The 22,192-nt window shown below is 35.9% G+C and overlaps 3 protein-coding genes across 3 annotated transcripts; 2 read left to right on the forward strand and 1 right to left on the reverse strand.

Annotated features, from left to right (window-relative positions):
• Positions 1–3,668: 3,668 nt before the first annotated feature.
• Positions 3,669–6,473, forward strand: LOC127789780 (uncharacterized). The gene is made up of 2 exons (XM_052318768.1): positions 3,669–4,896; positions 5,747–6,473. Exons 1-2 carry the CDS (start codon positions 4,008–4,010, stop codon positions 5,884–5,886), a joined length of 1,029 nt encoding a protein of 342 aa, XP_052174728.1. The 5' UTR covers positions 3,669–4,007; the 3' UTR covers positions 5,887–6,473.
• A 317-nt stretch (positions 6,474–6,790) lies between these two features.
• On the forward strand, positions 6,791–9,385 carry LOC127789853 (fructose-bisphosphate aldolase, cytoplasmic isozyme). Its single transcript, XM_052318890.1, has 3 exons — positions 6,791–6,978; positions 7,919–8,146; positions 8,307–9,385. Exons 1-3 carry the CDS (start codon positions 6,951–6,953, stop codon positions 9,125–9,127), a joined length of 1,077 nt encoding a protein of 358 aa, XP_052174850.1. The 5' UTR covers positions 6,791–6,950; the 3' UTR covers positions 9,128–9,385.
• A 5,351-nt stretch (positions 9,386–14,736) lies between these two features.
• LOC127789854 (trihelix transcription factor PTL-like) lies at positions 14,737–17,491 on the reverse strand. The gene is made up of 2 exons (XM_052318892.1): positions 16,976–17,491; positions 14,737–16,028 (listed from the first exon to the last, which is right to left on the reverse strand). Exons 1-2 carry the CDS (start codon positions 17,380–17,382, stop codon positions 15,074–15,076), a joined length of 1,362 nt encoding a protein of 453 aa, XP_052174852.1. The 5' UTR covers positions 17,383–17,491; the 3' UTR covers positions 14,737–15,073.
• Positions 17,492–22,192: the final 4,701 nt, after the last annotated feature.

Consider the following 22,192-nt stretch of genomic DNA (forward strand, 5'->3'; position numbering starts at 1 on the left):
GCCGAAAGAAACTCAACACCCTCCTTCACATGGGAGTGGCGACAATCCAAGGGTTAAGAGCTCTAGGCTGTCCCCAAGACGAAGGCGGACTAGTGGCTGGAAGGAAATCAACACCCTCACGGAAGTAGCTAAAATCCAAGGGTCAAGAGTCCTGAGTCGTTCTCGAATTAAAGGAATACAGAAGGTTAGAGAAGGAAAACCATAGCTGGACACAAACCAAATGGAGCTCAATAGGTGCGACTTACCTTGAAAAATCTCGAGCCACACCTGCGACAAAAAAAAGCCAAAGAAACGGGTTAGTCAAGTTAAGATTTATTTTGTTATTATTAATATAAAAAAATACATATATATATATTAAAAAAAAAGGGCAAAAGCCCCAAGGGTAGGCCATGGCCAACCCAATGTGCGCCCATATATATATATTTATATATATATATCCCCCTTCTCCCCCCCCAAAAAAAAGCAAGCAAGAAAGGGGCTCCTAGAGAGAGGTTGGCCATGGCTGATTTGGCCAGGCCGAGCCAAGCGCTTGGCCATGGCTGAGGAGCTCAGCCTCGCCAAGGTCTGGCGAGGCCGAGCGTGGCCAAGCTCTGGCTCAGCCACGAGCCAGGGCTGACCTCTGGCTCAGCCATGGTCGAGCCAGGGCCGACCTCGGCCAGGCAAGCCTTTGCTTGGCCGAGGAAGAAGATGACTTTAGAAAAAAAAAAAAAAAAAAAGCAAATAGACAAACAAAAGACAAGCAACAAATAAGGAGCAACATAATATAGCAACAAATAAGGAGCAACATAATATAAATAAAAAAAAAAGCAATGGAAGAAAAAAAAATAATAAAAGAAAGAGAGGAAAAAACTAACCTTAAGAGTTTGGGGCTTAGTTGTCTCATATTTAAAAATACTCATGCACATCTCGAGAAAAATTTACAGTTAAATAGTCTCAGAAATTAAGTTACTTCTCGACCCAGCGTGATTCTCAGCTCAGCTTAAGGAGTGGGGGGCAAGTGATGTGGCATTACCTAAAATTACCAGAATACCCCTACGCTCTAATAGTCTCGCTCGCCATGTGGATGGCTTGAGAGATTGACACGTGACAAGTCAACAATCCGGAGCGAAGCCCAAAAAATATGGGCCGAACCACAAGACCCATTCCAACTTGACCGGGTCTTCGAGAGTCATGCCCGCTCATCTCGGATTTTATCTCGGGTTCTCCTATAAAAAGCATAGGTCCTCATCAGGTATAAAAAAAGCTCTACAGCTCTCACATTTATTAGTACTCGCATTTACTTTACTGATTTAAGCGTCGGAATCTACCCCGGGGGACCCTAGCCCCGTGACTCCGTTGTCTTGCAGGTCCTATCACCGAGGTTCGACATCGCCAAATCCGAGGTTCAATTCTTGAGATTCATTCGCTGAGGTGATACGTGGTGATCGGTCCCAAAAACCATCGTCAAGATTAAATCTCATGCAATAGAGTATCCTTTTGTTGTTAAGTTATGATAGTTAAATTTATTAAAATTTCTAAAATGCCATTCCTTCTCTCGTGTAATAGATACACCCTTGTTGTTAAGTGATGATAGTTAAATTTACTAAAATTTTTAAAATGCCATTCACTCTTTCTCTCTTCTAAAATTAAAAATAGAATAAAATAAATAACTCGTCCTTCAAAACTATGGGTTACATGAGATAAAGATAAATAACATGTGAGTGATGAGAAATTTTTTTATATTTGAATCATTTTGAAAATATTAGAAATTGTTATTTGAATCTAGAGATCTTGAACTTAGATTATAGGTTTCTTGATGATAAGCGTCTCCTTTGCCGTTGAGCGTCTCCTTTGCCATCATTTCCATCATATGTAACTCACTGTCATCTGATTTTTATTGTCTGGTCTTCACCACAAGACAATAGGGCTTCCTATTGCATGAATATCTCTATGAGTCGATGGCATGGCAGGTAATAAATCCCATCTTCATGCAAGTTGGTTGGCAAGGAGTCATTGATTATCAATAATGTGAGAATGGAGAGATGAGATTGAAAGGTAAGAAAATGAGAGAGAAAAAAGGTCAAAAAAGTAAGAAAGAAAAAAAAAATCTCTTTAAATATAGTGTAAAATAGTTATTTTATTTTATTTTTGTTTATTCTACCATACTCACGTGAAAGAAAGAGGAAAAAAAGAATTTAGAGGACTTGTAATTTTGAGTAAATTATTATAAGAATATAAACCTCGTATTTTTTATTTTAGATAAAAGTTTTAATTTTTTAATAGTTACATTTATTTATTTTTTTAATTATATAACATGGTCATACCTCATCATCAAAATTTTTTTTTTTTTTTATTATCCAATATCTTCTTAAAACTCATTGTCTACACTTATAACGTCGCCTCGATCATAAGCACCTCCAAAAACTCAATCTTCGATATTACCAATCACAACATATATGATTAGTTATTATTGTTAAAAGAGATTAACCATTGACATTGTATCATCAATAATAACAATCATGAATCAAATAAAAATATTTAATTAAAACAAAGTAAAAAAATTAATGTTTCTTTAGAAAAAAGTTAAATTTAAATTTAATAATACAGTAATACTTGATTTTAAAAAAAATAATAATTTACCTTTCCTGTTCATTTTATCCGTTCCATTTCTTCCCTAGCTCTCATACACACTCTCAAATCCAATTCATATATTGATCTACTTAAAAAAGTAGCTGCTTTACAGAGATAAGAACAGATGAACTCTAAAACCGTAGCTAAGAAGGGACAAAGGAGCCTTTCACATTAACATTTATGATGGGAGTTAGATGATAGAGCTATCTTGCAGGGGGTGGTTGCCCTGTCTATTTTCAGTTATTGTGCCCCCAGTTTCACCTTCATCAACTCTCTCCCCATTTTATTGGATAATTAACTTGCAAATTCACCCCTTTCCCCATAATCTTAGCTCGCCCTCTCTCTCTATCTCTTCTAGCTTGGCTTGGCTGTGTTACCTAACATATTAGTATCCAATCTTAATCATATTTAACAATAAGTTAAATAACAAGCAACCAAATCCTAACTTGCTCCCACGTTATGGCATAAAAATCATTCCATTAAACAGAGTGATGCTTAGGCATGCCTTGTACAAGGTATTGCTTGCTCACTTTATTAAGAGACGTGTAGACGTGAGTTGCATGGGGTATTGTACACTTTGACAAGAGATGCACACACACAAGCATGGTGTGCATGATTTTATTTTTAAAAATAACTCTCGTGTCATTATTTATAAATCGTATTTTTTTCTTAACACGTACCTCACATGAAATTATTTCTCTTTGATATGAATCTTTAGTCAAAGAGTGAGTTGTATACAGATGATTTGATTGTGTTTTCCACAACTAACGAGAATCATTTGAAAAACTCGTTAGAGATAAACTTTATAATATATTCGAATTGATGAAACTCGTGATTAATAAAACAAAGATTCATCCACCCAAAACCTTTTTAAAAATAAAATTGTATAGGTCACGAGGGTAGTGTATTTTTTTATCAAAATGTAAAATATCTCGTGCAAAACTTCACTTTCACTCAGGGAAGATCAGATACCCAATTAACAAAATATCACAAAATATCAATACAATTAAGCATTCTAAGGAAAGAGAGGAGGGTCAAAGTTCAATCAGTGCCAATCTTTTCCTGTCTATTATGTCAATACATGCATCATGTCACATATAGGAGATGGGTCTGGCAGCAAGAAATATCATATAAAGACGTTGCTTGTGAATTCAATATAGTCTTATCTTCACACTATTTTCGTTTCTAGGCTGAGGAATCAAATTTAATGAGCTTGAAGCGGCCAATAACCTGCATTTTCTTCTCTTCTTTCATTACTACTTTCCTGTCTCTAATTATTCTTCAGTTACGTTTCTTAAAGATAAAGCAGTGTTTGAAGCTCTTGATTTTATTGAAGCTAAAGATCCAATTTTCAATCGAACTAGTTGTTTCTGATTTCTGTTTCATTTTCCTGGAAAATGAGGAATATAGCAGCTTGTTACAGCCAACATGCCATTAAGGTGTCAGAGTCATACCGTTCAGGCCCGTCGGATCAGTCTCATGTTTCTCCAATTCCGATTCCTTCAATCCAAGACGAAGTTTCGTGTACCTACAGAGCCAGATTATCTACCGGAAAACATCTATTGATCAAACTCTCCTGGTGCAATCTCAACAGCATTAGTATCTGCGACGATCCGTCTTCTCCTTCCAAATTCAGTTCAAATTCTTGCTATTTGAGAGGGGCCAGAGGCGCGAAATCATTCGAATCCTGCAGTTCGAATATTAACGTATACTGGAATCTTTCCGCCGCCAAGTACGGAGACGGACCTGAACCGATCACCGGTTTTTATCTCATCATTTTCGCCGATTCAGAGCTAATTCTGCGCCTCGGAGACGGAGGCGGAGACGCAGACGGAGATCTTGATTTGAAGAAGATGATCGCCGGCGTTCCGGTGGCGAAATTCTCGCTGGTTTCTCGCAGCGAGCACTTCTCCGGCGGCGGTTTCTACTCAACTAGGGCTCGGTTCTGCGAGACGGGACTTTGCCATGAAATCTTGATCAAGTGCATCGAGGAGAAAGGATCGAAGAGTTGGGCTTTGTCCGTGAGTGTGGATCACAGGAACGCGATCCGAGTGAAGAGATTGGAGTGGAATTTCCGGGGGAATCAGACGATATTTGTGGACGGGATTCTGGTGGACGTGATGTGGGATGTTCATGACTGGTTCTTCAATCAAACATCTGGTTGCGCCGTGTTCATGTTCAGGAGAAGGAATGGATTGGAGAGCAGGATTTGGTTGGAGGAGAGGATCTGGGATCATCAGAAGGAGGAAAATGAAAGCGTTGGATTCTCTCTTTTGATCTTCGCCTGTAAGAACACCGAGTGATGAATCAATCTTTGATGCTTTGGAGTTTCTTTCTTTCTTTCTTTCTTTGCCTTGTCGATCTCGGGTGTTGATTTAATTAAGCCTTCATTTTCTCAGCTTGGCTTGGCCTTGGAAAAGCTTTCCAGTTTGATTTGACACAAAACTTGTGAGAAATATGATCGAGCTTGATTCACATTACTTAAAAAAAATTATCATTTGCTGGCCTGTTTCAAAATTCAAAATTACCTTTTGATCAAAAGGAAACAAACCCCCACCCCCACCCCTATTCCGATTTCAATGGTTTACTTTAGAATAAACTACTGACCAAAACACACTTCTAATACAACTACAAGTGCATAAACCATCAACTCAGTCTATTCATTAAAAGTTAAATTGCCTTGAAATACAAGAGAGAGAGAGAGAGAGATTACTTGAAGCTGCTTTGAGTCATAACGTGGGTGACTCATTCATTTCCTTGCACCGATCAAACACTAAAACAGTGGGGAAGCCATTCGCTTGAAACCATGTTCTTGTCTTTGTTACTTTCATCACTCTTCATCTTCGAAACCATGTTCTTGTCTTTACGGCTACTACGCTAATTATTATTCAATTTTTAAACCTTAATAGTTAATTACGTTGTCAACCTTAACCCTGAAATTCCTAAACCTTCTCCAATTTACGTTTTTACCCTTCCAAAGAGTAAATAAAAAAAGATTCACGTCTATTTTATTTCACATGCATTTTTATTTCTTTTCTTTACAAATTCATAACAGAATGAATTAATCTACATAAAATTTTAATTAATTGCTAGCACTTTAAGCTAATATTCTTTATTATTTTTCAAACATTGTTAGGTAAAGGAGAAGGTGAAAAAGCGCATCAGATGCGGGGCAAGACGTGGTGGTGGTGGTGGTGGAGGTATATGTCGCTGCTGCTGCTGCGAGTTGCTGCTATACCTACTGGTCCTAAATTGGAAATCAGCCATTTCGGATAAATTAATTTTAAATAATATCACGGCAGGCAGTTAATTACATAAAAATGAATTGAATTTCTCAAACAGTATAATTTTATTTATTTATTAAACGAAAAATATAAATATATATATACACATATAGATGACGATGAATATTGAGGGGGTGTCCCATTGTTTTCTCCATCGGAAGAATCCGGAGGCTTCCTCCCTGTCCTGGCAGCCAAAGCAACTCCACTGCACGACCCACGGGTTTTTTTAATTAATCCGTGAGCCGCATCATGATCTATGGACACCCCCCTCTTTTCTCCCTCTTGTTTTCGACCCTTGATTCATTTCCCACCCACCAAATCGGCTCCGCCTGGTTTTCAGGGTGTCATCTTTGGAAACTCCCCTTACTTTTGCTTCAATTTTCCATTCTGCCCTTCTGTCGGAAAAAGAGAAGAATTGTGAATGGGCTGGCCCAGATGACTCCTCGTCCACCCACATGGCTTTCTGATTTAAAATTTCAACTAAAGAGATTTTCAGTATACCTTCAAGAAAAAAAAGAATTTTTAACATTTTATAGTTAGAATTACTTCTACAATTCTGCATGTGTTATATCAGACAATTTCATTTGCCTTACCTTACCTTAATAATTATATATATATTTTGAACCTTTAAATTTTGAAAATAAAATAAAATACTGTTTGTTTGAGAAGTCATGATAAATTTTTATAATTTCTAGAAAAGATATTTGATATGAAAATATGGAGATGAAAAAGAAAAATCTCATTTTGGGCCTAGAATTACGCAAGTAACGTGGGCCAGCCCAGTTCAGGTAGATGAGCAAAGGGCAGAAAGGTAAAACAACACAAAACCGCCTTTCAAAGAGGAGAGAGAAAGCAGTTTACTTGGAAAAAAAGCCAAAAGTAAGGTTCACGATAATCGTGCTCTCTCTCTCTCTCTCTTCAGTGTTTACGTCTCTCGGCCCATTTAAAGCAACCATCGAACACTTTCCCATCGCCGTCTCTCTTTCTAAAGCTCTCTTTCTCTCGCTCGGAGTCGTATCAAATTCTCAAGTCGCCGCTCTCTCTACAGCTACAGCCATGACTGCCTTCAAGGGAAAGTACCATGGTAGACCACTCGTCCTCAATTTCGTTGTTTGAATCTGGGTTTTTTCTTTTTCTGTGAAACAGTGTTCTTTTCCAGTGGATCTAGTGTTCGATATCACGCATACAGTGACGGTCATCTGCTTTATTTGATTGATTTCTCAGATCTGATTTTTCTAGCTTGGTTGGGTTATTCCATTTATAGATTTTGTTATCGTGCTTTGATGAGATCATTATCTTCCAGATCTACTACTGTTAGTAACTTTGACTGGAAAGGAGAAGAAGATCTGTAGGTTGATCCATGTGCTTGAGGATCTGTAGGTGGTTTACCAATTATCACTTTTACTTTGCTAGGATTTTCCTGCTTTTGGATCGTGTGTTCTAGTATAATATTTTTGGCTACTGGATTTGTTTTCTGCCGGCACTGTGATGCTCTGTTTTGGCTTTGATTAAACTATCTATCTCATGAAAACAATCGAAGAATTTTCACATGTATGTCAAGCATTATACGGGAAATAAATGTATAGTTGGTTGTTTCTTTTTTTTCTGGAGGAAAATTTCTTGATTGTGGTCTTCTGAGCATTTAACTTCCATTCGGTTTAGTTATTGTTAACAATATAAATACCTACAATTTGTTCTAGGCTCTGATTCTTCTGATTCAAGTTACGTCTCTTGAGTTTGATTTGTTTAGATACTCCTGTTCTTTGATTTGTATAATTGCGGAAAATTTGATTTCGAAGTGCCTGGATTTGCGTAGATTTAGTTTGGGCGAAGATGATGAACTTATAGGTTGTGATACCTGCACTAAGTTAACATGTGATACCTGCACTAAGTTACCTGGTTTTGCTTTGTCCTGCCTACTGATGACTGGGATCTTGTTTCTTGTGAACTATTTGTGTTTTTTGTGGATACTTGTCTCTCTCCTGATATTGTTGTAATAAACTCAAAACTCTTGTGCTGTTCAGATGAGCTTATTGCCAATGCTGCCTACATTGGCACTCCTGGAAAGGGCATTCTTGCTGCTGACGAGTCCACTGGTACAATAGGAAAGCGTCTTTCCAGCATCAATGTTGAGAATGTCGAATCAAACAGGAGGGCTCTGCGAGAGCTCCTCTTCACCGCTCCTGGCGTTCTTCAATACCTGAGTGGAGTGATTCTATTTGAGGAAACCCTTTATCAGTCGACTGCTGGTGGTATGAACTTTTGTTATGCCATGATTCTTCACTGGACATTTATTTCCGCCCTGAAGATTTTGCTTTGTGACTAAATATCTTGCTTGGTCTAAAATTTTCTGCTTGAGATTGTTATACCAATCGAGAATGTGTCATCATCTAATGGTGTTGCCATGTTCAGGTAAGCCTTTTGTCGACGTGCTCAAGGAAGGTGGTGTCCTTCCTGGAATTAAGGTTGACAAGGGCACTGTTGAACTTGCTGGAACAAAAGGTGAGACAACCACTCAGGGTCTTGATGGTCTTGCAGAGCGCTGCAAGAAGTACTATCAAGCTGGTGCTAGGTTCGCTAAATGGCGTGCTGTGCTCAAGATCGGTCCAACTGAGCCATCGCAGCTCGCGATCAATGAAAATGCCAATGGATTGGCTCGGTATGCCATCATCTGCCAGGAAAATGGCCTGGTCCCCATTGTCGAGCCTGAGATCCTGGTAGACGGCCCCCATGATATTGAAAAGTGTGCTGAGGTTACAGAACGTGTTCTTGCGGCATGTTACAAGGCCTTAAATGATCACCATGTCTTGCTGGAGGGAACTCTGTTGAAGCCCAACATGGTGACCCCAGGGTCGGATTCCCCCAAGGTTGCGCCAGAGGTGGTGGCTGAGTACACCGTACGTGCCCTGCAGAGAACCGTTCCCGCCGCAGTCCCTGCTGTGGTGTTTTTGTCTGGTGGGCAGAGTGAGGAGGAGGCTACCCTCAACCTGAATGCCATTAATAAGGTGAAGGGCAAGAAGCCATGGTCCCTGTCGTTCTCCTTTGGAAGAGCTCTTCAGCAGAGCACTCTCAAGGCTTGGGCAGGAAAGGAGGAAAATGTGAAGAAGGCTCAGGCTGCACTCCTTGCAAGGGCCAAGGCCAACTCCGAGGCCACCCTCGGTACCTACAAGGGCGGCGCTGGATTGAGTGCGGGTGCCTCTGAGAGTCTTCACGTCAAGGACTACAAGTACTAAGTTGAGGTTTGCTTTGCTTTGTTTTTTTGTTGTTGATGTTTTGTCTCTTTAGAGAGTACTGTGGCAGGTGGGTAAGATGAGCTGTGTCTTTAATCTTTTATCGGAGGCCTAATTTGGTTTTGTTTCTAATTTCTGTTTTGGTCTCGAACTGTTTGGAACTAAAATAAAGCCTCGAGAGGATGGTGGGTATGTTGAGGAAAGTTGGAATCGTATTTCATTTTGTGCAAGACTAATAACTGCCCAAGAAATTGCCCTTGATATCCTACTCTTGTTCGACCACTCTACGCGATGTGCCTTGCGTTTGTTTGTTATTTGTTTTAGAAAAATTGTATATATATATATATATATTTTTGTTGGGTAAAAGAGAAGGTTAAGTTTGGACTAAGAGATACTCCGTGTGCCATACGAGTATATGCTCTATCCTTTGGTCAACCCATTAGGCTGGCCATTTTAGTGACCTATCTATTTTCGCTGCACTGAGATGCTGTTTGTGAGATTGGTAGTAGTATTTTCTACCTTAGATTTTGGTGTGAACATTAGTAGTTCTTTTAATCTTAAAGCTAGAATAATTTTATTATTAATCTTGCGATTTTTGACGCGTTAGGTCCTAAAAGCAGAGAGAGGCTCTTTTGAATCCCATTGGGTCAATGAATATTTAGTCGTGTAGCTTCCAGGATTATGTGGCTAATTGAACCAACCAACCATTGAATTATAATTCGTAGCTTCCTGGATTTGATGGTCTAGTTTGCCAGTTTCCTATTTCAACTATTTTGGGTGGTAGGTTTGAAAACCCCAGTGGATTGTTTCTCAAGCTTTTTTGATTTATAGTAGTTGAATTGTAATATTCAGTAGATAAAATAAATATAATAGGAGGAATGGTGTTTAAATGGGTCCTAGTATTAGTACTGGAGTCTTCCCCTATGTTTTTTTTTTTTTTTTTTTTAATTTCCCTTTATTATATGGAAAATATTATATTATTGCGGTCCTATATTTCACCCTTATTTTTAAAAACACTTCCAAGAGTAGTACAACACCTGAAAATAAAAACAACAAATAGTGAGTTATTACCTAAAAAGGGTGGGCGGGCGGGCTAAAGCAGGGGAATCATGGGGAAATTTAAAATCCTAAACGAGAAACTTGTAAATGTTTTGGGCAACATTTTAACATCTACTTTTGAGGCTTTTGGAGTAGCAAAATAATGTCCTTTGTGTGTTTTATATTTTAGATATGGTGTGTTGAAGTAGCATTTTTTTTTTTTCTGTATTTTTTAAGTTAGTAATGCAGTATTTACCATTGACTATAGAAAACATTTATAGATGTTTCTTTTAACTTGAAAAACGACACGGGCTTGGAAAAGTATGAAAGAAAAGTTGTGCTATCAGTCAGTCCAGTCCATGCTTCATTGTTAAGACTTAATAGAACGACTTAATAGAATCTTAGGTGATTTTCTTTTTGTATTTTAGTTTTGAATTTTAAATTTATTTTTAATTTTATGTTTTGAGTGTTTATTTTGATATTTTTAAAAACACGTTTTTTTTTAATTTTGAAAAATTATTTTTCAAAATAGAAAACTAAAAAATGCGTTTGTTTTGAAATTTTATAAAATATTATTTTATGATATTTTATTTAATAAATTTAATTTAAAATGAATTATAAATATTTATTAGTAAATTATAAATTTAATTTAAAGACTTTAAACTATAAAATATTAGTTTAAATTATAAATAGTAAACATTTGATTTATCATAGCATAATCTAAAATCTTAAAAATATTATTAAAGTGAATTAATACAAAAAAATCATGTTACATATATTAATATTTAAATAAAATAAAACAAAACAAATAAAAATCAAATCACAAATGGGGGAGGGGGAGCTGCATAAATCAGGAAGAAAAGAGCTCAACTGATGATGGGCGATGATAGGCACGATGCTGGGGTTGTCAATTAATGGTGGTGGGCTGTGGAGGGCCGAAAGAGAAGAGAGGAGAAAGGAGAGAAGAGAGGAGAAAGGAGACGGGAGTGGTCAACGATGGACGTGATGTAAGGGTTTGTGATGGGGGCGGTCGATGGCGTAAGCGGTCGACAGCAGTGATGGCGATGGAGGGCCAAAAGAGAAGAGAGAAGAAAGGAGACGGGGCAGTCGACGACAAGAAGAAAAGAAAGGAGAAATAGGAGAAAAGAGGAGAGAAATGAGATATGTGGGTCTCTGCCGTTGGGGGGGGGGGTGTGGGTGCGTGCGTTTTCGATGTTTTGGATGTGTTTTCACAAAAAACACCCAATGTTTCTTTTATAAATTTTTTTTCTTATTTTTGAAAATAAGTTTTTGAAAACAAAAAAAAGTATGTATTTTCAGTGTTTTAAAAATTGAAAACTCAAAAGAAGAGAACATACCCTTAATAATTGGAATAGTTGTTAAGACTATCACACACAAAGTGAGAGAGAGAGAATCCAAACCAAAAAATGTCTTTAATGTTGGAAAGATTAAAGAAAAAAACACCTTTAACAAAACGAAAAATATTTGTACTAAAATTATGTAATTCATCACATCTAATAAAATTACAATATTATCGTTATGAGTAGATCTGTCTGAGAGGCAGCTACTGCCAGTCGACTGAAAATGAAATTGCAGTGGGAAGGGTTCCTTTCTTTTATTTTTTGTTTTGTTTTGTTTTTTTGTCTGAAAGTGGTGAGTGGAGGATGGATGGGTAGGTGATTATTATTATTAGGTTGTGTTGCCGAGGATAGAGGAGGAGGAGGAGGTTGGTGGGAGATGCGATTGGTGGTAGGTTTGGCTGATTATAGATAAAGCATTGTCCTTCTTGGTTTGGTAGAAGGAATTAAAGAAAGGCCGGCCGCGAGGGCTACTTTTTTGTGCTTTTGAGTGGTAGATGGATTTTGATGGCCAGTAAATAATAATAATAGCAACTAAAAAGGGTAAGTCCAGTCCAGTCCATTCCAGTCCACTCCAGCTGCATGTGTTTAGTAGGAGTGAGTGAGTGAGTGGGTTGCAATCTTTGTCTTTTCTTTGTTTTCGAATGATTCATAAGAAACGAAGAAGATACACTCATCTCATGAGAGTTGAAAATGCAGTGTATTTGGCTGCTGCTACCTTATTAGTAGTGTCATGAGTACTTACATATATATGGTTGGTTGATGGTAAAATGTTAAATCACACCAAACCATAATTACATAATTACTTTAAAATGGGCAATGATCGATATATAGTTGAGTAGAAGAAGAAGGGGATTCGGGTAATATTTTGATAATAATTTCTTTGAACGACACCTTCCACCAAACTATAAATAAAATACAATTCAACCCATGATCTCACATTTCCCTTTAATCACATTTTTGTAAATTAAACATTTTTTTTTTTATCTTTTACATGTGTATTGAGGTAAAAACAAATAATAATAATAATAATAGCTGTCTGTCATTGCCGATGGATGCTTGATGTAATTCATTCATGTTGAAAAAAGAGAATTTTAATATTTGCTGGGCCTTTAATTTCGCAATGGTAAAGGATTGATTATGGGCTTATACAGCCAATTGGGCTTAACGATCATTTGGCCCAATTTATCTATCGGCCTGTAGGCTAATCTAATGTCAGGAACTTGGAAGATTTTGAGAGAGAGGGGGGGGGGGGGGGGGGGGGGGGGGGAATAGAAAGAAAATAATATAATTTATATAAATGCGATCCCCCCCGTCCCACAAATTCTTATTCGAAATGTAGAATTAATGGGCTGAAATGAAACAGAATATAAGGACTTTTTAAGGGAGCTGGAACTACATACCTTAAATTAATTGGCTTCTCCTAGGTAGAGCAAACAAAATTCTAATTTATTGCAAAAGGAAAGGATAAAATTAAAATAGAATCCATGTTTTTCCCTACCCACACGACCCGTATGTTGTTGGGTGAGCTCCGGGGATGTTACAATTAGTAATATCCAAAACAAGATTATTAGGATAAAATATATGATTGTTTGAAATATAAACATTAATTAAAGGAGGTTATCTATATCTAGTTCATGATATGATATGCTCAAAATATGTATTATGTAGCTTTTATCTTTAACAACTTAAAATATGAAGCTTTTAACTCATTCTGTTAATATTTTTTGTATTAGAATTTAGAATATTATTTCTAAATTATGTGTCCTACCATAGCTAGACTTCCTAATCTGGGATTGTGGCTTCTGCCTTGTGGGGCTTGGAAAGTGGAAAGAGCAGCGGGCAGTGGCAGATTTTACTGGGTTTTGCTCAGTAGCTTGTCAAATCAATGGCGTCACCCAGAAGCTTAAAAGCTGAATAATTCTCCAAGCCTCTAGGGTTTGGCCTTGGGAACAATATTAAGACTGAGTTCAGACAAAAAGCATTCTTATTTCTTGCTTCCACAGAGAGAGAGAGAGAGAGAGAGAGAGTTTAAGAACAAAAAACGAGTTCCTATTTCTTACTTCTGCTGCTACTGTGCAGACTTTTTGTTTGGTCCTTAAAACCAAAAAAATGCGATGAATTGGAGCTTCATTTCTCCTTCCTAAGCATCATTGGCTCTGCCCTAGGCAATAGCTGCACATATACCTCTCCAACAATTACATAAATGTATAAACAAATATATTTGCATGCATAGAGCAAATGATCAGTATGTGTTGTCATTGTAGTAGCTGCCATTGAAGGTTCTCTTCCAATCAGTTTCCCCCTCTTTTTTCTAAGCTTGTAAGTAGAGTTACAATTAATTGGTACTGATTGCTACTCTACCTTGTTTGGCAAAGCGAGTTTCCTCCACAAGCATATACATATGTGTATGTATAATGGGTGTATCTATCATTGTATTTGGAGTTCAAATCATGATTTGGAAAATGAAAATTTTGTAGATTTTTTTTTTTTTTTTTTTGGGCTAGATAGAAGGTACAAAATTTTGTGGAATTTTGTTCTTACAATAAGTATAATAAGGAATGATGGGGCAAAAGCAATTTAAATAATAATCACAAGCTGTTATCTGAAAAAAAAAAAAAAAACAAATCACAAGCTACTTTTATATGTAATTTTTTGTTCCACGAGGACTAATGGGCATAGAGAAATCGTATTCTTTTATTGCAGTTTAATTTGTTTAAAAATATATATATATATATAACATTAATGGTTAAAAGGAAACTAAAATCTTTTAGTATTTTTGCATAATCATAATGTAAAAAAATGTCACGCATATGGCAGTGTACTTTAGAGATATATTTTTTATCTGTAAATACCTTATAGATATTAATCAAGCAAGAAATGAAAGATACTGCTAATTTAGAAGGAATGATCATATTGAATAACCAAAGTGAAAGAAAGAAAAGGTTAGAGGGCGTACGTAATTGGGAAAATAAAACACTATCCTAATACGCGATGACATTTTAATTTGATAAATAGGATTTCTTAAGATAAGGTTTTAACTTTTCAAAACTTGATCATTGTACGTACGAGAATTTGATTATCCTACATAAGATTCTGTACAAAAATCCTATTTGCACACACATATATATAATAGAGAGAGAGAGAGAGAGAGAGTGTGTGTGTATTTATAAGCATATAAGAAGAAACACTCATGAACAACCAATTAATTGCAGGCTTAAGGGAGGATTAAGGTATATATATATATATAATAATTTCATCAAAGATTGGATTATGAGAATCCTATCAAAAGCCAAACCACCACCAATATTTCCCATTAAACTCCAATTGATTAAAAACACCCAATAGCCAACACTATCCGACCCATGAAACACCAATCAATATGCCTATACACATGAACCCTAATCCCTCAGTTAATATTAGCTACCCACCTCCACAAACCACACATAGCTAGTCAAATCTCTCTTAGCATTAAACCAAGTTAATCACTTCAATTTCGTGAACAGTTTCTATATTAACTGCTTGACACTTGAAATGTGAGAAGTCTCGTGCACTAATTCTCTCCTTTGCTGAGCTTCAAAGCATAATTTTCCCAGAGATTTTCCCCATGATCAGACCCCACCAAGAACTTGAAACAGCTCTCATTCATGGTCATATTGCCTGCATTTGAAGTAGGTGGTGAAGCTCCACCATTGGTTGCTTCATCACAATAAACTCCTCCTTGATTGTACATCGATTCATTGCTCGGAAAGTAACTTGAATTCTCTTTGCATTTCTTGTTCTTCTTCCTTATACAATTCTTTATCTCATCCCCTCCATTCTCGTTCACTTCTTTTCCTGTCAACTTCTTCAAGGCCTCCATTAGAGCTGCATCCCGAGCTTCAATCCACGACCGCTCGTTCGCCCAGAAAGCGTGCTCTCGTTCAACCCTAGCCGCCTCTTGCTTCCTCCACTCTTCCTCTCTCAAAATCCTCTCTTGCTCTTTGGATTCTATAGTCTTCATCATCTTCTCCAGCCACTCTTCCTGTTTCTCCATTAGCTTCCCCATCTGTGAATCAATGAACTCTCTTATCTTCGCCTTCCAAGTCCTTCTCCCTCTTCTCTTCTTCTTCCCCCTCTCCACCGAATCAGTGTCTATCAACATAGCCTGATCATTAGTATCACTCTCATCTGACGAAGAAAACCCGAATTCGGAAGAGTTAGAAAGGCTAATGCTATCAGAGAGCTTGGCAGCTTGGAAGAATTCCTGGTTTGCTTGTGCATTGATGTTGTTTCTTGCAGTTTGGAATGTGAAATTACTGTTTGATATATGATGGGTTTCTGAGACTGAAACTGGTTGTCCGGAATCACCATAGAGAGCTTCAAGCTGCCTAAAGAATCTATAGTGTTTGCCATCTTGTCTTCCAGCTTTCCCTTCTTTAGTCTTCTTGTAATACTTGTACAAGTTTTCGAACTTTTCTCGGCATTTTTTCCCACTCCTTTGATACCCATGTTCCTCGGACATTATCCTGCATATAGAAACAAAAGAAAATTAGTCTTATGTCTGAGTTTAATTTTGATTTTTTTATCTTTATCTCTGTAGAGCAGCCATAAAAGTCATTCGAAGTAATACAAAATATTTCATTGTTTTAGGTTCCTTAGCGAGCGCGCGCGCGCGCGAGAGAGAGAAATTAATTTTATGGGATATAGTTTGATTTTGCTTCATGTTCTTGAGACTGATCCTTGATGTTGGATTCCAGTATCTTAACCTAATTTTGGCAGCCAATTTTTATGCATAAAAATCAGAAGTAAATAAGAGAATAACTTCTGAGACCTTTAAACTGATCGAACTTTGCCATTGTGCTTTGTTCTAACGAAAAAATTAGTAATCAAAACCATAAGATTGGAATACGAGTTGCCCGAAAGCAACAGAGAAGCAGACTGAGCTTTCAGTTTCTTCAGCTCAAAGCTATGTATATTGCCCAAATCTGAATTCAAGGAAATTGATCAAATATAAAACAAGTGAAAAATAGATATTTGAAAACTCAAAAATCATATATATAGAACAAGACGAAAACTAACTTCTATTACAATCTTGTTCCTTTTCCCTGAGTTTGAGGCGACCAGATTGAAAAAGAAGTAGGTTTAGTAAGTAAAAAAAAATATATTTTTTGTAAATAATAATGTTCCTGGATCAGGATTTCACTACCCGAGCGTCCAGCAAGATTATTCCTAGTTCCAGATGGTATATTATTGGCGTGCGTATGATTCTTCATTTACTTTACACAGTGCAATAGTGTTTTAATCTCGAGATTGTCCGGAAAATACTGTAAAAATTTCTGGATAACATGACTTTAAACACGAATAAATTCACCATTTTTATTGTGCTATGAAGAAAAATTCTCTTCCATTTCAAGATAAAGAAAAACAAGAGAGAGAGAGAGAGAGAGAGAGAGTAGTGTACTAGTGAACTCACCTAGAGACTTCATCCCACAATGGACCCTTGTGATTAGCCTCCTTAAACTTAGAATCAAGCCTAGATCTGATCTCAAGAAGAGTGAGAGTCTCTTGCCTCGGCCACCTTCCACTGCCGCCGTCGCCGCCGAACCCACCGCCGGCTTCCACCTCCAACCCATTGTTCAGACTGCCAGTATTGGGCGTGCCCGTCACACTGGCAGCGGTGTTGGTGGCGGCGGCTGCGGCGGCAGTATCAGACCCAAACTCGTGGTGAGGATGAAGCCCGCGAGGCGGCACCATGACCATGTCATAGTGATGCTGATGGGGGGGCGTAAGATTCCGGTGGCCGAAGAGGTCTCCGGCCGGAAAATGGGGCCGCCCGTTCATATACTGCCGGAGATCGGCTAAGCCGTACTGGTCCTCCATCTTTGCGTGGATTGCTGTGAACTGATAACAGTGAAAAGGCTGCAGAGAGAGAGAGAGAGAGAAGCAACGGTGAAAGTAGCGGCAGACCCGGATCGTGTCGTTCACGAAAAAGCTTTGAATTTATGCAGAGGACCATGGCTCTGGATGGACCCATCACAAATTAATTATATATATATACACAGAATTGTTAATAATTAATGTGACATTGTAACTATAATAAAATTCATTTTCATGTGTTATTAATATTCTTAAACAAATTAATGTTAATTTATATTTATCATATTCCTGCAAAAAATTTTGTTTTTATAAGGTTATCCTGCAATTAGCTAGCTAGACTTTCTGTATGGTCCTAAGTACATATATGTGTGTGTGTTTTCATGATCAATTAAGATTGTAAATGTGAATAATATGTGGAGAATTTTGGGAGATCGAGGATTACATTTTATGATTGAAAATAAGGTTTTTCTTGTAGGGACAAAGATAGTAAAATTATGAGAAAGGGTTTCCTAATCCTTAGTTTTATCCAAACTTTCGTAAAGTTTCTCAAAAGTTTTGTGAATTAATTTTAAGATTTTTTTCTTAAAATTTAACAAGAAAATTTGTTTGATTTTTAAAAATGGGATTTGTTGAAAAAATTATATTTAGTTTTATGATAATTGTTAGTAAAACATGTAAGTTAGAGTAAAACAAAAGAAATGAATTAATTATAAGGGTGAGTTCACTTTTTTATAACTATTAGGTTAATTAATTAGCTTTATTATTCACATCATTTGGAGCACTTCTATGAATTCTAGTTCTCCGAATGTCTCCATTTGCGACTATTATATATAATATATATGTATAAGATTTTTCATATCTTAATTATTTATTATCTCTTTTTTTTATGTTTAAAGTAATATTAAGATTATTGATTAAGGTGTAATAAATTTATTTTGTTTTGAAATAAAGTGTAACCTCAAATTAAATAATCTTATTTGTTAATAAAATGTTTTAAAACAAGGCATATTTATCATTAATCGATATAAGTATTTAAAGACTAAAAGTAATTAAGATGTAACAATAAAAGTTATCTCAAAATAAGATATTTATTGCACCTTAACATTACTCTTAATTATATATTTATACCACTAACTTATGTTTTTAATTCCACTCAGTACTCTAGTGCACAAAATTATTAATTTGTTTTAATAAATACATTACACCTTAACCGCCCAAGAAGACTCATTAACATAACTATATATATATATATAACCTTATTGAGTTATATTTCTTCCATTGAACGACAGTTCATTTAATTGCCACATTTATTTAATTAACTTGATATATGACCATTTCATATTCCATAGGATGTGAAGGTTCAGTGTATGACAATGAGAGATAGGACATTATGTCAAAAGGTTAGAAGACTAATCAAGTAGTGACGAGGGAGATTCACGCTTAATTAAGCCATAGACTCTTCATCAAGATAAGTCCCTTCTTTTCTTTGTATAGTACTGAGTAACAAAGTGACAATGGCGGCCATCTCTCTCTCTAGATCTCTCTCTCTCTCTCTCTCTCTCTCTCTCTCTCTCTCTGTTTTCTACTCTTTGAATTGAGACACAAGTTACATTGGTTTCGGAAGAATCTTTAATTAATAAAATAAGGTTTCTCTATATTGATTTGGTGAATGATTATAATTAAAATGTATTAAATCTAATTTACCTTGTGTCCTAATATTGATCCTTTTCTAGTCTTTGAGCAGGTGGCGTGGAATTGAACTTGGAATGCCCTCGACTTGATTTGTCTTTCTGAGTACAACAATCAAACTTGAACTCTTGATTAATTAATTATAATTATAAGTAGATGGTATAATATACCTACTTAATTATGCGGATTAAGAAATTGAATGATGATGACTAGATGATTCAATATGCGTGCTTTTATAATAGAGCCTCCATTGACACGTAAATTAATTAAATGTGCAATATCTTTATGTAATTTCATGCACAAAGATAGTATGTGTAGTCGATATAGTAAATTAATTCTAATTAAATTACAAGAATATGTTATTTAATTTGCTAGCTAGGTGTGATTAAATATAATGATGTTGAGATTTTGAAGCATATAAATGTAGTCTTTATATATATATATATATTTATGCTACACCTAAAATATAGATCATATATTTTACCATATTCTTTAATTAATTAAAGATCACCACCAATCAACCACTCGTTTATTTATTTTATTGAGTTATCATGCATTTAGTTCTTTTATTTTATTGAAAGAGGAGATTACTTTAGGACCACACCTTTGAGAGGTAAAAGAGAATTTGATAATTGCACCATAATGATGTCCAAAAATTAGGTGCATAAAGCACCTACAAAAGCGTAGAGACAAGTAAAGGACGTGACATATCCCCCTAAATTAGGATTTCTAATGATTCTCAAATGTATTATTTGCTTAGGAAAAATAATATCAACGTATTATTTTCTCAGAAAACAAGACCAAAATCACGTTACTATTCATTTGGGAAAAATATATACATTTTAATAAAATACTTTATATAGGAAGATTTAGTTAGCAATATATAGTTGCCACTTTAAAATGTATTCTAACAACAGGATTAGATTCATTCAAAGTTCAAACCCTTGATTATTCGCTGAAAAAACTATAAGATATATATATATATAAATGCGAGACTGAGTTGTAACGAACCAACTGGCGGTTCACAAGAACAAAAGAGCATTGTTTTACTTTCCTCGTTTGTTCGCAGCCTGTAAGCTTGTCCATTTTGGAACTTCTTGTTTCCTTAATTTTGAGATATTGGTCAAAGGTAATGTTATTTATTAATATTTTTTATGACATTCATATATTGATGTGTTGTATTTTATATCATATTAATGTCACTGAATAACAATTCAATGCATGGGCATTAATGTTAACAATGTTAGAATTTAATGTCTAAATAACATTTTCACATTGGTTAATTGTGCTACAAAATTAATCCACAATCTTAAGAATTGATGACTCAATCAATTAAAGAAGGGAACCCAGTTGCAGTTGGTGCAGGTTGGATTAAAATGCTCTTTCTCCGAACATGCAAAAAGAATGCATTTCTGGGATGATGAGTTAGGAAATCGTTGGAGCCTTCTTAATTAAGCTAATGTAAAGGAGGAGATAAATGAAAGTTGGTGATTGCTGCCGTATGCTTAGACTGCTATATATGGTTAAGGAATCGAGTCGACTAGATTTGATCTGTTCTTGATATTTTGAAAAGATTTTTATCCGGTGAAAGAGATTTTTACATCTCTATGGATATTAGTTGAATTTGACATATCTAACTTTATTTGTATCTCTTGGAATATTTTCAAATGACCCACCCTTTCACTTATAAGCTAGGGTCATATGAGACGATGTGTTATGTAAAAAGCAATAATAAGTCCAGATTAGAAGTTAACGTGATAGGTGGCTGTACGTATATCGCATGAGAAGCACAGAATCAGTCTAAAAAATACCTAATTGCTTTTGTTTCGGCTGTCGAAGCTGATGTTCTCTTTATTAAGAGAAGACATCCAATTCAGTGTCGCACCAAGTAGTGGTTGAGAAATTTTGCAATCAAGTTTGTACGTACTTGGGAAAACCCACATTAATTCTTTCAACTTTAGTTGATTTACCCTGCCTAATGAATTATATATGTTGTGACAGACTGACTGGCTAGAGCTATAGCTACATGTTTCTGCCCCTCCTAGAGAGCTTAAACTAAGCTTAATTGGCCTGTTCTAAAGGGTTAACCAATCATTAATTGTTGTAAATTAACTATTAAGATATATATGTGGGGAGGCCCCCAAGACACCAATTAGCAAAATAAATAAATAACAAACAAACAAGACACCAAATAGTCAATGGTCTCCTGCAACAATATTGTTGGATATCAACCTTAGTGTATATATTACAAAAATCGGATCATGTGATCTCTCCAAAGCCTATAATGCATATATATACATACATATGTCTTGTCTTGCATTTCATGTTCATGCTTTTTTCTTTTCAATTTTTTTTAGGTATATATAAATGTTGCAAATATATGAACGCCTTCTGAGCCTCTTCCATCTTATTGTTTGAATTGAATACAACAAAAATTTATCAGAGCATGTGATTGCAAGCAATCCTGACACTCTGCTTCCACTCTGAACGTACTACTATATGCATTATTTATAAGTTTGAAGTGCTTCATTAAACGCAGCTTCAGACCTTCGGTACTTCAATGTCCTCTTCATGAGCTTTTTCAAATTTCACTTAACTTCTCATCTCAACTAATTGGCATTTCTAACAAGTTCATTATGAAGTTGACGAAGAGGGTATCTTATTTTTATCCAAGCAATCAAATTTCAATTAGAAACTTTTTATAAATTCTTTTATATGATACAGTAATATTTATACCTATCAAACTCACGAGTTTCATTGTAAAGCGGCAATTAATTACCGTACGATTGTAATGGGTTTGCCATCTTCCTATATCTGTCAACACCCACTTTTGAAGGATTTGTATATAAATTTTTATTTGCAACTGATCGATGACCATTAATCTAATGTGTGTCGAGGAGAAAGAATCTTGTTTAGTGCGTGTCTCATTCGTGATATTTAACTTTATAGAGTTAACTCAACACTATATAACTCACACTATTACACACAAAAATTTAAAAAAAAAAAACTGTTGTTTATATCATTGATAATTCTTTCACTTTTAAAACCCACTATATATACGACAACACTCGAAATCAAAATCTCTAATTTCCATTCCAACCTAATTAAGCCTCATCACATGCTG

The sequence above is a fragment of the Diospyros lotus genome, chromosome 14 (assembly GCF_014633365.1).
Source record: "Diospyros lotus cultivar Yz01 chromosome 14, ASM1463336v1, whole genome shotgun sequence".
NCBI lineage: Eukaryota > Viridiplantae > Streptophyta > Magnoliopsida > Ericales > Ebenaceae > Diospyros > Diospyros lotus.

Bases quoted from the DNA above. Each gene is read 5' to 3' on its own strand.
- LOC127789780 (XM_052318768.1), top strand. From the start codon at position 4,008: ATGAGGAATATAGCAGCTTGTTACAGCCAACATGCCATTAAGGTGTCA. The intron at 4,897-5,746 runs GTAAGAACACCG...AAACATTGTTAG, and splicing joins CTCTCTTTTGATCTTCGCCT to GTAAAGGAGAAGGTGAAAAA.
- LOC127789853 (XM_052318890.1), top strand. From the start codon at position 6,951: ATGACTGCCTTCAAGGGAAAGTACCATG. The intron at 6,979-7,918 runs GTAGACCACTCG...TGTGCTGTTCAG, and splicing joins CTTCAAGGGAAAGTACCATG to ATGAGCTTATTGCCAATGCT. The intron at 8,147-8,306 runs GTATGAACTTTT...TGCCATGTTCAG, and splicing joins TTATCAGTCGACTGCTGGTG to GTAAGCCTTTTGTCGACGTG.
- LOC127789854 (XM_052318892.1), bottom strand. From the start codon at position 17,382: ATGGAGGACCAGTACGGCTTAGCCGATCTCCGGCAGTATATGAACGGG. The intron at 16,029-16,975 runs GTGAGTTCACTA...TTCTATATGCAG, and splicing joins TTGTGGGATGAAGTCTCTAG to GATAATGTCCGAGGAACATG.